Source organism: Gopherus evgoodei, chromosome 1 (assembly GCF_007399415.2).
Source record: "Gopherus evgoodei ecotype Sinaloan lineage chromosome 1, rGopEvg1_v1.p, whole genome shotgun sequence".
NCBI lineage: Eukaryota > Metazoa > Chordata > Testudines > Testudinidae > Gopherus > Gopherus evgoodei.
In genome coordinates, this window is record NC_044322.1 from 190,799,362 (window position 1) to 190,816,065 (window position 16,704).

At 45.4% G+C, this 16,704-nt stretch overlaps 1 protein-coding gene across 2 annotated transcripts in view; it reads left to right on the forward strand.

Annotated features, from left to right (window-relative positions):
* The window catches only part of LOC115660184 (myelin protein zero-like protein 1), an 81,506-nt gene that overhangs the window by 6,117 nt on the left and 58,685 nt on the right, over nt 1-16,704 (forward strand). For both annotated transcript variants that reach the window (XM_030581275.1, XM_030581268.1), the window contains exons 2-3: nt 6,261-6,421; nt 9,559-9,772. In XM_030581275.1, coding sequence (XP_030437135.1) covers nt 6,261-6,421; nt 9,559-9,772 — 375 coding nt within the window. The remainder of the gene's footprint in view (nt 1-6,260; nt 6,422-9,558; nt 9,773-16,704) is intronic.

The window sequence follows — 16,704 nt, forward strand, 5'->3', positions numbered from 1 at the left end:
ACAAGAGATGTTCAAGTGCAATTAACTTTACTGGTTATTCTCATCTTGTTTAATGCCACGTCGCGGAGTATGGGGTTCTGTATTTGGTATTTCAACTTCCTCCTTGAGTTTATCTGTTTATGATTCTGCATTTATTTTACTCTTACTTGGCTTGATTACACCAAATGAGGAGAAAACTATTCTGCAATAGCTATTTTGGTCAATTTTCCCATGTGGGAAAGAGCTTAAACATAAACATAGTTTCTTGAGCTCCAAACCTACCATTGTAGACACTAGGGTTCTCAGGACAAATTATTCGGTGGCCTCAGAGTGTCGCCACCATCTCTTGCTGGTGGCTGCTCACACTTTCCTAAAATACTTAATTAGCTTCAGGAAAAACAAATATGTACATGTACAAATCATAGTAATTTATGTAGTGCTAGTTAGTAAGTCTGCTGTGAAGCATGATATCAACAAACATACAAGTATCGCTTTTCACAGCAGACTTAGCCCCGGCAAGTTTAGGGACAAATTAAGCCCCGGATGGAGGATCTGGGGAGGCAACAGGGGGCTGGAGCCTGAAGCCTTGCAGCTGGATCCTGCCACCCCAAGGTTGAAGCCCAAAGCTTGAGCCCCACCACCCCTGTGTAAATGGGGGAACTCACCGGCTGCCTTCTCCTCTAGTGTTGTGCCCTAGATGACTCCCGGGATGGCAGAACCCAACATCTGTTGGAAGAGCCAGCAACCAACACCAAGGCTGTGCATCCAGGAGCACCAGGGAGGGGCCACTGCTCCCCTTCCCCCTCCCCACAATCACAGCCCCTGGTGGCTGCGTATCAGAAACGCTGCACTAGATGGTTGGAGTTGTGAGTGCTGTTTGGAAAAAAAATGCATTTGTAGCTCTGGCTGGCTGCCTCAACTGCTGGCCTCTGTATTTAGGCAAAGATCAGGAAACTGAATAAGGCACTTCCAAACCACAATTTTGGTTGGGAGCCTGTTCTTCAGCTCATGGAGAAGGGAAGAGAGGAAGAGACTCCTCGATTTTTACCTACTTTTGTAGGTGCAGTGACTAAAGGGAGGGCAAATTTGGACTAAGTACCAATCTAAATGATTAGATAACTGCACAGTTGGACCTAATGCGTTTTACTGGCCTCTTATCTCTATAGGTTGCCATGGAAGCAAAAAAAAGATTTCTGGAAAATCTAGCTTCCCTGAAAAACTTTGATAGAATTGCGTGTAGACTAGAGTTATGGGGGAGCTGTACCATATTGTTCTGCCTGCGAGTGAGCATAATCTCCAAGGGTGTGTGGTTTAGAGACCAGCCTGTTGTTTGCAGGGCCGGTTCCAGGGTTTTTGCCGCCCCAAGAGGGTGAAGGCAAAAAAAAAAGCCGCTATCGCGATCAGCTTCAGGCTTCGGCAGCAGTCCCCTCCGAGAGGGATTGAGGGACCCGTTGCCGAAGAGCCCAATATGCCGTCCCTCACTGTTGGTTGTCCCAGGCACCTGCTTGCTGAGCTGGTGCCTGGAGCCGGCCCTGGTTTTTTGGTAGAGCACAGCCGATGAGAATGCCAGTTCTATTTTCAGCAGCAGCGCTCCAAGTTCTTTATCTTTGTGCCGAAGTTACTGCGTTCTTTGAAGTTTAAACCAATAGAATTATATAACTTCCTATGGGGACCCTCTTATTCCAGAATGTTTTGCAGCAGTGTCGAAGGCACTGCATAAGGTGTCCCTGAGCTCTTTCAGGCTAATATGACTCCTGACTCTTGCAGGGAGAGATGGGAAGGGATAGCTGTGTTCTGTATCTCAGCCCTCTGATGCCTGTTTGGGATTTGAGGATATGGTCAGTTTCAATGATGCTGGTATCAGGGTTGGCTGGAGACTATAAACAGGAGCTGTCTTTGTTCCTGAGACGAATGCAGTTATGTGGCTGCAGAGTTCAAGTCTGTATGATCTGATCTTTAGTGAGGTTACAACTTTGGAGACTATGCTGTATTGTATGCTCTAGTTCCGGCTGGCTGTTTATGTAATTCAGAGGGTTACTACCTCCTCCTAATCCGTAACACATTTCTATCAAAGCATCAGGGTCTGTGGCTAGTGAGACTAAACTATCCATTGTGGGGTGGCTTTGTGATGTGGTCAATTGGGAGTCTTAGTCTGGACCTGAAGAGACAAAGTCCACTTACGAACTAATTGGAGAAACCTGGCTTCTGTTCCAGAAGTGAAAGATTAGTAATGTCCAGGTGTGCAACAGATCCTCCGATAGTAAAACTCCTGCTTAGCAGGGCTTTGGAGCGGAGCAATTCAAAAATTTGATTGCTCCGAATCCCTGCTGCTTAATAAGTGTGGGCTGAAAGAGTGAGATGAGGCTTTTCTTCACCACACTTCCAAGGGCTATTTATGTACAACAGTGGCTCTTGGAATAAACATATCAGTGCTTACTCCTTCCCGTTGGTAGCAATGAATCTTCTGTCCACTATACTGACAAGCAATGTCTCGGTGCTGATTTTTCTTCCTACACTAATGTTGAGGGCATCTTGCTTGCTTTTTACCTGAAAGGGAGATTTGTTCTGTGGTTTGGACTTGAAACAATGGTTTGTTTTCTGTTATCATAATATCCCCTCCATTGGCAGAAAAAACTACATATAGCACTGCAGCTATGAATTCACTTCGCTGAATTTTCAGAGGATCTCTTGTGTGTTCAGAATAAACATTTGGTAGTAGGGACCCAAAGAGAGGACTATTTCTTCGCCTGTAGTTAGATTATACGTAGGGGAGAAAGGAAGCTCTGACGCAACTGCTTCTTGAAAATCCAGTTCCCTTAGAGCACTGTTTCTGTGCTGTTCTGTTTGTTTGATACAAGGGTTGTGATGACAAGGCAGTCAGTAATGCCCAGCCTCCCCTGGCCTCTTTAAACAAGGTTGTTCTGTAGGAGAATAAATAACTAGCACTTTCAGAGCTCTCTACAGACTAACTTCTACAGAAGATGAACTTACTAAGAGGGCCCCGCGCATTAAACGCCTTTTACATTTTTTTTGCTTACCCCGGCTGCCGTCTGCTCTGGGGTCTTCCAGGTCCCTGCTCCCCTGACCAAAGCACCAGTGGGAGTGCGGCTGCCCCACAGCCCGGCTCTTCCCAGCCGAAGCCCCGGCTGGAGCACGGCAAGCCCTGCAGCCCCGCTCTCCCAGCCGGAGCCCCGGCCAGAGCAGGGTAAGCCGCCCTGCGGCCCCGCTCTCCCGGCCGGAGCGGGGCAAGCCACCCCGCGGCCCTGACTGGAGCCCTGGCCGGAGTGGGGCGAGCCGCCCCACGGCCCCGCTCTCCCGGCCGGAACGCAAGCCCTACTGCAGCCCTGCTCTCCCGGCTGGAGCTCTGGGCCCTTTCAATAGCCCCCAAAGCCCTGGGATAGCAGGGGGCTCCGGGGGCTATTTAAAGGGCCTGGGCTCCAGCTGCCTCTGCCACCCTGCCCTTTAAATAGCCACCGGAGGGCACCCTTCCCAGCCCCCATGTATTCTCCAGGGCTCCCACAGCTATTTAAAAGTTCCGGGGGGGTAGAAGCAGGGGATCCCCAGGCCCTTTAAATAACCCCCAGAGCCCTGGGATAGTGGCAGCCTTGGGGGCTATTTAAAGGGCAAGGGCTCCAGCTGCCTCTGCTGCACGCCCTGCCCTGCTCACACCAGCCCTGCCCCCCCTGCCTGCAGCCAGCTCTGCACCCCATGCCCACAGCCAGCCCCTGCCAAACCCCCTGCCCTGTCTCCAGCCAACCCCTACGACACACCTCTGTGGCCCTGCCCAAAGCCAGCCAGCCCCACACACACAGCCCTGCCCGCACCAGCCCTGCACACCCTGCCCACACCCAACCCTAAACCCCCTACCCTGTCTCCAGCCAATCCCTGCTGCACACCCCTGCCTGAAGCCAGCCAGTTCTGCACTCCTCTGTCTCCAGCCCTCTCAACCCCTGCTGCATCCCCCTGCGGCCCTGCCTGAAGCCAGCCTACCCCACACCCACCTGTCTCCAGCCAGCCCTGCACCCCTTGCCCTACCTCCAGTCAGCCCCTGCCCTGCCTCCAACCAGCCCCATGTCCACTGCTGCCCTGCAGTTCCCAGGGCAGTAACCCTGCACACCTGCTTCAATGAGTGGGGCAGGAAGCAGCTGGGACCTACACATGTGCACACCTGCAGGGAGTGGCAGGGACCCACACATGTGAAATAGCGGTCATAAATAAGCAATCAAGAGCATATATGATGCAATGTACATAACATATAATTGTATTATTTATATATTTATGGAAAGTAAATAATACATGGAAGAAACAAAAGGCTTTTTTTTTTTTAAGTCATCCCTGCCAGGGTCCCACCGAAAATGTTCGAATTGGGCCCCGCACTTCCTAAAGCCGGCCCTGCCCGCAACATAGCTCAGTCTTGAGAAACCTGGTCCATCAGCAGGCGATTAGTTTCTTGCTGCAGCCGCACTGCCTCCTGTTGGGTGGCTGCCTGGACACGGGTAGCCTCCTGCTGCACTGCTGTGGCTTGTATCAGTGCCCGCACTACGTCATCCATTGTGGTGGAAAAAAAAATAAACCTTTTTTTTTTTTCCGCCGCGCTGTGCACACCAAAGTATCCCACCCCTGACACCAGTTGTGACAAAGTTCCTCCTCTACCTTAGTGGGTCCTGCGCTTATTGGCGGATTGTTCACCTCAATGATCTTCCCCTCTTGTGGAACCCACAGTCTGGGTCAGCTCCTCCTGTGTCTGATCAGGAGTTGGGGAGGTTTGGGGGGAACCCGGGCCCACCCTCTACTCCGAGTTCCAGCCCAGGGGCCTGTGGATTGCAGCTGTCTATAGTGCCTCCTGTACCAGCTGCATGAGAGCTACAGCTCCCTGGGCTACTTCCCCATGGCCTCCTCCAAACACCTTCTTTATCCTCACCACAGGACCTTCCTCCTGGTGTCTGATAACGCTTGTCCTCCTCAATCCTCCAGCAGTTCACTCTCTCACTCTCAGCTTCTTGCTCCCAGTTCCTGACACATGCTCCTTCTCCTTTGGCTCTTCCCTGCCTGACTGGAGTGAGCTCCTTTTTAAACCCAGGTGCCCTGATTAGCCTGCCTTGATTGGCTGCAGGTGTTCTAATTAAAGTAGCTATCTCTACTGCCTTCTAGAAAGATCTTAATTGGCCCCAGGTGCCTTGATTAACCTGGAGCAACTGTCATTTGGTTACCAGGGTACTAGGGATTTGTTTAGCCTGGAGCTAACATACCTGTTTCTCAGTACTTTACTGTAGCCATCTGGCCTTGCCCCATCACAGTATTTACACCACAACTCATCACTATGGTAGCTAAGTGTCTGGAGGCTGTCTCAGTTTAAAATATTTTAATCTGTCTTTAGTAGAATGGACATGTATAGGCTGTTTTCCAAGCTTGCTGTGTGAGGTGATCCAATTTCCTCTTAGATTAAATTCAGATCTAATGGCAATAACACACACCGGAGTTGCTGTTACCAACTTCTCTGTTATAAAATTCTCTGAAGCTCACTCTTTTTTGGAAGTGAGGAGAAGGATGAGGTGACACAGATTCCAGTCTGTATGACTGGCTGAGCACATCTATCGCAGGCTCAGTAACGAGAAATCTTGTTAAACAGATCCTTCACCTGAAATGCTGTAGGCGTTAAAAGCTTTGGTAACGTAAGTCAAACAATTCGTATGTATTTCTTTGATTTATTTAGGACTCCTGGTGAAGTGAGCCAGGGAATGGTAACGTTACACCTTATAGAATTAGGTGGTGCACTTAGCCAAAAGGTTGTGTTTTTTCCTGCTTCATCGTGAGTGGAGTTGAATTTGGTGTGTTGTTCCAGTTGCAGCAGAGATTCATAATGTTATGGGGAGGAGAGAGGTGTGAGCCAAGCAGGAAACAGGTTTTGGGCCTGCTGCCAATCCTTCTCAAGGTTAACTTCTCAAAAACTGCCAGTGGAAGTTGGAGCAGTAAATACCAGGGAGTTTTGTACTATAACATTGTCTCCCACCAGCTGCACTACAGGAAGCATCTGTTGGCATGGAAAACCCCATAGCAAAAGCCACAAGAAAGGGGAAACAGAATCCAGCCAATGTGTCCATGCTATAAACTTGATGTGATATCTGCACAATCCATCATCATAGGGGTGATTGTGCCTTCTTGGTTCTCTCGTGTAATTCTTGAGGTGTTACTAGTTCATCCCATGTTGCTTGTTCTTTGCTGGTCCTCGAAGACCGCTCTTGACTTTCATTTTTCCTTTTTCTCTTCCCCACCCCAAACAGTCAGAGTATCAGCACTTGATGTGAAGACACCAGAGGAGCTCTTTGTTGAGAATGGGACGGAAGCAAGACTTCCATGCACATTTTCATCCCGAGAGGTGATCAGCAGCTTAGCGTCCATCTCTTGGAGCTTCCAACCAGAGGGAGCAACAACCTCTATATCAGTAAGAGCCCTTTGTCTGGGTTGATCCTGCTGTTTGAGGCAGGCCTGGGAGGGGGAAATCTTAAGTATATTTAAGAAAGAACTCTGTTGGGTGGCTGCCGCACAGGCAACTTAGGGGAACGAGGAGCTGATAGGGGGCTGCTGGTCCACCTTGGTTCGAAGTCCCCACCACTAGCTCCAACAGATTGCTCTTTCTGCAACAGTGGACAAACCAGGTAGCTGCCAAACAGTGTTACAAGGGAGCATTGCGCAGCTTTAAATGAGCATGTTCCCTAATTGATCAGCAACGTAACAACACAGCAATGTTAAACGGGACGACTTTAAGTGAGGAGTTACTGTACTGCCTATTGAGGGGGTGGATTTACTATAGTGACAGGAAAAACCCCTTCAGTCATTGTAGCAAGTGCCTGTGCTATAGTGGCTTCGCTGTAGTGTGCTGCTGTAGTGCTTGTGCTTGTAGCGTATACATTCACTCTAAACTCTTTTTGACTGTGCCTCAGAAAGGTGCCCAGTTAGGTAACAAGGAAAGTTAGAGCAGGGAGGAAGCGCTGGAGCAGCGTGGAGGAGTGCATTGGATTTGGAAGGGTACAAAGTGAGGGCCCTGCCCCTGTGTCATCTTTTTGCCCCTTAGAGCTGTGCACTGGGCCAGCATATCCTGGACAGCAGACCTTATTGATGTAAAGACTTCAGGCACAAAGTTTGAAAACCCAGTTTGACTAGAGCTTTGAAGAACTGGGTTTCCTAAAGAGACTTTCTATCATCCCTCAACAAATAAGGGATAGACATGTTCTGGGATGGGGAACAGGGAATGAGCATATGCAGTGCATGTGGGTAGGGACTGCATCACCACTTTCCTGCCTCCATCTGGTACATGCACTCTTCACAGCCTCACCATCTCCTATCCTCCCCCGTCCCCCCCGCCAGTCTCTGCAAGCTTACCAGGGGTGTGGAGTGCAAGGGAGCGGGTGAAGCAGCTTGGGGGGGTGTTTGCATTTGAAGTAGTATATGTGGGAGTGCCTCGGGGACTTGGAGCCTAGGGTTTGTGGGGGTGGTTGGCAATGGAAGTGATGGAGTGAATGTTGGAAGAGTTGGAGCAGTGTCAGAGCCGTGTGGGAGGGAGGGGGCAATGTGAGGGGGGTTGGAGTAATGCAGGGAAAGGAGGGGTCAGAGCTGTACAGCGGGGGATGTTGGTCAGCTTCATCTCCCTCCCCAAGTTCCCCTATATAGATGCTCTCCTGTCTTCTCCCACACACTCCATGCTAGTTCCTCCACAGTTTCTGCCTCTTCTTTCAAGCTCCTGCTCTGCTGACACCTGCCACTTGATGGTGAGGTGGCCTGTGCTGGAGAAGCAGAACTGGAGATGATGCAGGGGCAGTGAAATGACATGCATGCAGCCAGTGCATTTTGTGATAATCTTGCCCAGGACCAGAAGCAGTGGAAGGGGCTTGCTGAGCTATGCTAGGTGGGAATGTTGAAAAATTATTTATTTAAAAAATATTCCCCAAACTTCAGTAACACAGTTAAAGTTTCCCGCGGTGTCTTCTGCCCTTCCAGAATGTGGAGCATGGCTAAATTTAAACTTCTGAAAACCAAGAAATGAAGAGTTAGGTATATACCATCCCAGCAATGTAGTTTCAACTCAACTCTCCTTGAGCGATGCCTGAATACACACATACTAGCCCTGTACCAGGCCTAACAGCCCTGCAGTGATCATGTGTTCTATAGCATCTAAGTCTAACATCTTCTCTTTCCTACAGTAGACCTCTAATTTAGAGCAGGCATAGCATACAAGCTGTGCTGATTCTACACAGATTATGCCAGACTTGCTACCACCCTTTGGCCTGAGGACTTTTTCAGAGATGATGCCTTCACTTACCTCTCGCTAGGCCTTGGACTATAATTATGCATATTGCCAGAGTTCTGACAGTCCCCATGGCAAGACCTCTGTGCACCTCTGCTGGCACAAACTACAGACATGAATGCTGAAATGAGGTATGCCTGATCTCAGAAAATAGATGTCTTCCACCTGCTCAGCTACACCTAACACAGTGAATGCAGCTGGAGTGCTGGCAGATAACTTCAGATTCAAATCTTGAGTACAGCGCAAGTAATGACACCTTTATGTAGTCCTTCATGTCTGCTAATGGCACCAACCATAGTGAACCATTCCCAATGGCTATTCTTAGCTGCAGGGCACAGAACTGAGGTTGCATTGCAGGTGCAGTGTGCTACTTATTTCCTGTTTTTTGGAGAATTTAGTCAATTTCCAGGTTCTGGAAATGCATGGGCAACCGTAACTCTTAGGTTTTAGACATTTTAGTATCATCGTTAAGTTGGCTACTTTGCACATATTTGTACTTAATTCATATTCTAATTCAGAGATGTTCAAACAGCAACATTGTCTGTCTTCCATATTTGAATAGTCAGATTTCATGTTACACTAACAAAACCTGCCATCTTAAATTAACTCTTCTTTTTTTTAAATGTAGGGAAGGAAATCCCTTCACCGCCACACACCGTTTCAGGCTTAGCTCCCTTCCCCTTCCTCCATCACATAGACAATGTTAACCTTCACATAGCTGAACATGCAGGTATTTACTACTCATCTTGCATTGTAGCAGCATCTAGATGCCTCAATCAGCATTGTGGCCTCACTGTGCTGGGTGATATATGAACACATTATTATGGTAAGGATTGTCATAGGCAGTGGTTCACAGTTTTTTCCAGTAAGGAACACCAGGGTTATTTTCCATCTACTTGGGAGGTGGAATTCCCCTCTTGTTTCATTACAAGAAGGGCACAGTGGTTGTGACCTATAACACCTATGTGTGAACCCTTCTCTAGCTTTGCAACACCCAGATTGAGACTCGTTGGCCTAAAAAAATAACTTTGCGGTGGGCTTGAATGCTAAGTCATAGTGTGGCTACTTGAATGTGTGATTAGTGGAGCAACAGCATGCTTGCTACAATCTGCGAAGTTAGAAATTGCAGGCCTCTGGAGGGATTCCTACTCCTACCTCCTAATGTGGTATTGGAAAGGGCCCAGCAGATCTGGAGATACTATCTTAGTGAAGGAGGGGTGTAAGCTTTGCAATATTCTGACATGGATGTTCTTACATGCTCTCCTCCCTGGCTGCAGTTCTTCTATTACTCTCAAGGGAATGCGTTCCCTGGGAAGGAGGCACCATTTAAGAACAGAATCAGTTGGGCTGGAGACCTTAACAAGAAAGATGCATCTGTCACCATAGCAAATGTGCAGTTCCGGGACAACGGCACTTACTTCTGCGATGTCAAGAACCCACCTGACATAGTTGTCAAGCCAGGAGAAATCCGACTTAGAGTCGTGCAGAGAGGTACCTCCCCTCATTAACTCTTCTTTTCCTTAGGTGTAATCCTGGGCCTGTGAGAGACTGTTGATTTTTGTCTCTCGTCTCCAAAGGCCACTCATAGGATTTGTTATCAAAGCTCAGCATTTATAAATTAAGATATCAGCCTTTCTTATTCAATCCACAGTATTCCCAAATCGTAATTTTTTGCATGCCCTAAAGTCTGCAAACACATCCTATCTCTCTCACGTTACTGTCATAGTCAACAGGCTGCTGAAGGGATGAAGTGGGGTGTGGGCTTGGTGACATCATGCAGGGAAACTAACATTTTGTCTGTCTTCGTGTTGGTGAAATAGATGCTTGGTTCCATGCTGTTTAAATTTCAGATGATGGAAGTCACTGCTCTCCTAACAGGAACTAAACACACAGGGATTTTGGAGGGGTCTAATGAAGACCTATGGATTGTCTGTATGTTAAGGCTATTACCGCTCTGAGAGTACAGCCTGTATACACCTGTATTTCCCCCCTTTGGTCCACCAAGAACATCCACTCTCAGGTTTTCTGGCTCCCTAGCTGTCACCTCTCTTGGGCGGAGACAGGCATCTCACTACGTTTTGCTGACTGAGGTATGTCCGTAGTGCCACAGAGTTCCCTGCCACAGTTCCCTGTGAATTCCCCAGCAGGTCAGACAGCCTCAGAAGGCCTGCGCTGCTTTTCTCGTCAGAGGCTGTAAACAGCTTAAGTGCTCACAGTTATAAACTGTGACACAGCTTTTTGTAAGCAAGCACATTTATTCATAAGGTGAAAGCATTACAGAGAAAACCTATAAAAACCTACATTTATGCTAATAAGCTTACCAGAAATCACCCGAGTGCTGACAATGGCTCTGTAGGAGTCAGTCTTTCAAACCCATTCAGTGGGTATTTGTGGTTAAGTTTATAACTTAGCTCAGAACTAGCACACACGTGAATCTGGGTGTCTCATTTGTACAGGTTAGGCCTCTCATCCTGTCTTCATGTAACAGGTGTTGAGCAGACGAAGATCCCTTCCTCAGGGTGAAGTTTCAAAAGGCTGAGTTCTTGCATAACTGGAATGGGTACATTTACGTACATCTCCCCCTAGAAATGCGCTGAACTTTAAAAGTTCATTCTTGTCAGGCACATTGTTTCATATAGTTAGGGCCCTACCAAATTCATGGTGCATTTTGGTCAATTTCATAGTCATAGGATTTTAAAAGTTATAAATGATTTCAGATATTTAAATCTGACATTTCACAGTATTTTAACTGTAGGGTTCCTGATACAAAAAAGAGTTGGGGGAGTGTGTGTGTGTGTGTGTCGGGGGGGTGTTTCAAGCTTGTTGTGGAGGGGTTACAGTACTGCTAACCTTACTTCTGTGTTGCTGCTGGTGGTGGTGGTGCCTTCAGAGCTGGGTGATTGCAGGGTGGCTGTTGGCCAGCTGGGAGCCCAGTTCTGAAGACATTGTTGCCACCAGCAACAGCACCAAATTAAGGATGGCATGGTATGGTGTTGCCACCTTTACTTCTGCACTGCTGCTGGCATGGCATTACCTTCAGAACTGGGCACCTGGCCAACAGCCACCGCTCTCCAGCCACCCAGCTCTGAAGGCAGTGCAGAAGTAAGGGTGGCAATACCTTGACCCCCTCCCCTCCCAAAATAACCTTGCAACCCCTTTTGGGTCAGGACTCCCAGATGGAGAAACGCTAGTCTCCCCCTTGAAATCTGTATAGTATAAGGCAAGGGTTGGCAACCTTTCAGAAGTGGTGTGCCGAGTCTTCATTTACTCACTCTAATTTAAGGTTTCGTGTGCCAGTAATACATTTTAACATTTTCAGAAGGTCTCTTTCTATAAGTCTTCTATAATATATAACTAAACTATTGGCTTTTAAAATGTTTAGGAAGCTTCATTTAAAATTAAAATTCAGAGCCCCCTGGACCAGTGGACAGGACCCAGGCAGTGTGAGTGCCACTAAAAATCAGCTCGTGTGCTGCCTTTGGCACATATGCCATAAGTTGCCTACCCGTGGTATAGGGTAAAAACACACGAGACCAGATTTCATGGTCTGTGATACATTTTTTCTTGGCCATGAATTTTGGTATAGCCCTACATATTATCCTTTGAAATGCATAACACTTCTCAGGGTTTATGTTAGTCATGTTTTGGTCTTCCCCAACCCCTCCTCCCACTGGAGACATCACAGTCCCATAATAGATAGATACTGTGATCTCCTAAAAGATTGAATTCAGTAAAGTTTGTCCAGGATATTGCAGGAAATTGCCATATCTGTCACAAGTGCTGTCTGTATCATTGGGGAATAAGAAGAAGAATTGGTACACTCCTGTTGGAGCATGGACCCTGGACCTACGCTAAAAACAATTGCCATTGTAATTTCCTGGCAGGCTTGTAACACCACACATCAATCCTCAGCGTTGCTAGCTCCAGTGCACAGGTGTTCACACCACTTCTGGAATTACATTTTCTCTGAGCAAGGCTGATGTCCACGACCAGTGCAGAGTTAACGTAGGCAGCAAGGGTGGATTATGTAGCTGTGATGGTGTACTTGGTCTTTCCAAAGGCGTCCCAGAATGCTCCTAACCAACCTTTGCTGGCCACTTTTACAGCTGAGAGCACCTTCCCTGTCATGTCAAGTTGTCTGCATGGTATTGTCTTGTACATAGATTATAAAGATCTTTGGGGCAGAGAGTGTTTTGGTTTTGTGTTTGTATTGTGTCTAGAAATAGAGTTCAGGTCTGTAGCAAGGCCACCCAGGTGCTATAGTAATACAAATACTGTTTATAACAAGATTCCTGGAGTGTCACTCTGGAGCCTATATTGTCTGAGTCAGTGTGAAGCAGTGGAAACAGCTATAAATATGGGTGAGAGCTATCGCCTGGTTGAACAATCTACTGGGGCTTTATGGTATGTTACTGTCCAATTTAAGTTCTCATCCATTTTTTCCTTTAATTACACCCATGTGGTGTACAGCTGCCGTAAGTCACGTGTCTATGCCATGCCAAGAGTCCTAGACCATTGTGCCTTCAGAGATAACTCAACCAATTACCACCCTTGGTGTTCAGCTAATCTGCATGGAACAATTTCATTGGTTGTATTAAGAAGACTGCAAAAATGGTGTATTACCTGGCCAAACTGCCACCCCCATAAATCTTCCAGCACAACCATCATATGCAATAGCTGCAAACACACCCAGCCCCTCCCTGCAGCACACACCCCTCTTTCTCCACCAGCAGAAATCCACACAGCTTTCCCAGCACAGCACGACGACCAATGCATCCTCCCTTCCCCTAGTATGACCTCCACACAATTAAATCCAAACATCACTCTGAAACCTAGAATGTCTGAATCAGTGTGAGGTGATGGAAACTGCTACAAGCATGACTGAGAGAACACTTTTTGTTCACAATATCACCAGTTTCACTCATCACTGGAATTCAGACATTTTTGGCTTTTATGCACAACTTTATGAATTACACCTGTGCAAGTCCATGGGCATTCAGCTACTACTATTAGTGTTGCTCTTGGTTCTGCCTGACCACTGAACACCTCATCTGATACTAGGCAAGCTGGATAGCAGCTAGGCAGTGCCTGGGTGTTCTCTTGCCCATCCCTACAATACAGATATCAGCAGCCCTCGTGGGATCCATATCCTCAGATCAACAAGCATAGTGAAGACAGATGAATATGGAATTCATTAATGATAGCATTGATATTCATATCCATTATTATAGACCATATCTATATACAAGATTCACAAGTTTAAGGGTCGGTTCTTGGGAGCAGCTAAATTAGTGCAAACCCCTCTGTGGGCCCTTAATTTGAGAGGCTTATATCAATTTAGCTTAGTTTGGTAAATTAACTGTGGTTTATACCAGTTTAACTAAGTCACTTTTACAAAAACACATTTATTTATCTTAGTGCAACTTCTTATGCAGTCAAGGCTTTTCTTTCCTTTTTCTCCTATAAAGTACTCAGTAATTCAAAGGCTATATAAAATAAATCAGTTTGATAGTTTATAGTAATTTTTAAAGATATAATGAAAGCTCTTAAGCTACCTAAATTGGATTCCTTAAAGTCTGAAAAAGCTTTGTTGCTGTGGCAATCTTAAACAAAAAGAGGAAGATCTTGACTAAGAACATATATGTAACTGATCACTAGCAGAGATATTACAATTTTTTTTTTTTGTTTCAGAGTGGTAGCCGTGTTAGTCTGTATCAGCAAAAAGGATGAGGAGTACTTGTGGCACCTTAGACTAACACATTTATTTGAGCATAAGCTTTTGTAGGCTAAAACCCACTTCATCGGATGCATGCAGTGGAGAATACAGTAGGAAGATATATATACACAGAGGCCATGAAAAAATGGGTGTTGCCATATCAGCTATAATGAGAGTAATCAGTTAAGGTGAGCTATTATCAGCAGGAGAAAAAAACTTTTGTAGTGATAATCAGGATGGCCCATTTCCAACAGTTGACAAGAAGGTGTGAGTAATAGTAGGGGCAAAAATTAGCATGGTGAGCCATTGAATATAATGCAAAACCTTTGAAGAAGCTCTAAACCGTGAATGCCTATGTGGTCACAGAGTAGTCATTAACTGGTAAACAGTTACTCAAACCGCTTAGTGTATAAAAGCAATTTTAAGTTTACACCTGAAATTAAGGAATAATTAGGAGCTGAGACAAAGGTGTGCAGTTCTCTTGTCTGTTACTTCAGTAACTACTTCATCCTGCAACAGTTGAGGAGTCTTTATACCACTTCATAATGAGCAAGAAAGTGGACATTTGCAGAGCTGCTTGGATATTTCTTTGAACTTCAGAATGGATGTTGGCACAGAGGCCCCACAACTTCCAACTAGAGAAATCAGCTTTGGGAGACGAGCAGCTACATGCAAGGATGGTTGGGATCAGTACCTAAGTGATCAGTTACACCCAGGGGAAACCCATGGGAAGTATCTTCTGATGCCAAAATGATGATCAAAGGCTAACCTGGGATGGGCTAAAACAGATATCACTCCAAAAAAAGTTTGTAAACTGTGCAAGCCATTTTTGGCCATTTCAAAGATCATAGATTTTTCCATGAACAAAGCAGCAATAAATTATTGCAGGAATTCAAGGGACACCTTTTCTCACTGGATGATTAGAAGGTGACATAAGACACTTGTATTCCAAATGGAACTCTGCAAATGTTTGTTAGAAGCAGGAGGTAACTTTCTGATTGGCTCACAAAGGGATTTACCGGGAACAGGTTAGACATCCCATTGGTAACAGGCTAAGAGGCCTTTTTTGTGTTCGGTTATTTGATCCTTGAGGCTGAAGTATCTGGACAAAAAGACACAGTCTACCAGCTGCCTACTGAAGGCTCCTCCTCTCCCCCAATACCTTATCTTGTCCTAAGACACATACCATATTAACTGTCCCTTTAAAGTCATAGGGAGACAATGAAATCTGGGAAAAGAACCAGATACAGTTGTCAGAACACCATCATTGAAATTAACTACCTGAATGTTCTATCTTAAGAAATCAGTTCTTGCAAATGTCGATACCTTTGTATCGATTTCAACTGATGAATAGGGTTTTATGCATATTTTGCCATGTGATAACTTAATATAACCAAGTTAAGTACTTCTCAAAGCATGTATCTGAAAGACAAAGTGGGTGAAGTAATATCTTTTATTGGATCAACTTCTTGATAGGGAGGCAGAGAGGTCCTGAGGAAGAGCTCTATGTAGCTCAAAAGCTTTTTGATCAACTTCTGTTGATGAGAGAGACAAGTTTTTGAGCTACACAGAGCTCTTCCTCAGGACCCCCGCCGCCCTCCTCCCCCCCTCCCAAAGAAGTTGGTCCAGTAAAAAATATTACCTTATGTACCTTGTCTTTCTAACATCTTGAGACCGATACAGCTACAACACTGCATACAGTATGTAGCTGAGTCAGTTCTGAAAGTGAATTACAGGTATGTATTATACATTTTGTTTTAGTTACAAGTTTAACCATAGTTGTTTAGAAATAATACTAAATAAGTAAGAGCTAAGGTTTAAAGAACTTGCTGCATATATTTAGCCTACTCTGTAACAGGAAACTGGTCACAGCAAGGTTTGCTCTTGGCACAGATATACCCTTAGTAGCAGCAATCTGAAAGTGACACATCTTGTGGTTTCAAGCTCTCAGTTAGGAAGGAGAAACTCTTTGGCTTGTCAGTAAAAGAATTTTACCTTTGTTTGAAAACTTGGCTATTGTGACACAAAAGTCTACAATACTGGTAAATATCGGATGAATTAGGAATAGTTTTCAGTTGTTACCTGCATATTTGGGAGTGAATTGCATCTTAGCTAGGAGTATCATTAGGAAGGTAACATTTGAATTAAATTGACAACTTTGCTTTATGAAGTTACAGTTTAGTTAGTAAAGTGTGTTTTTAAATTTAGGCTTGAGTTATAGGCAATTCCACCAATGTTGCAATTCAACCAGTTATTTAATTGACAAGTTGATAAGGATTCATAGTCCTGTGTTGGTACCCAAACCACATGCCCCAAATATGGTAGAAGTAGGTAGGGTAGCTTACTTGTAGAAGACTGTCATAAGTGTCAGATGCATTTGATAGATTTTAACATTCATGGTAAAATTTAATTCTTTTAGATCTTGTAAAAACTAGCATCTTGCTTTCTGTATCCTATTCTTAAAAATTCTGTTCTGGCTAATAAAACCTATAAATCTTGAAATAATGCTCCAGCCTTTACCCTAAGGAACCAAAATCCAGAGAATCATGACAAGCTTGATATCAGTACTGATTGATTAAAAACATTAATGTGTTTTGATACCATTCTCACAAAGCACACATGTATAATGAGAAATAACTTTTAATATTTTAAAACATAGTTCTTTGGGATTTTCGTGAATTACACAAGACAATCAGTGGTGGGTTAG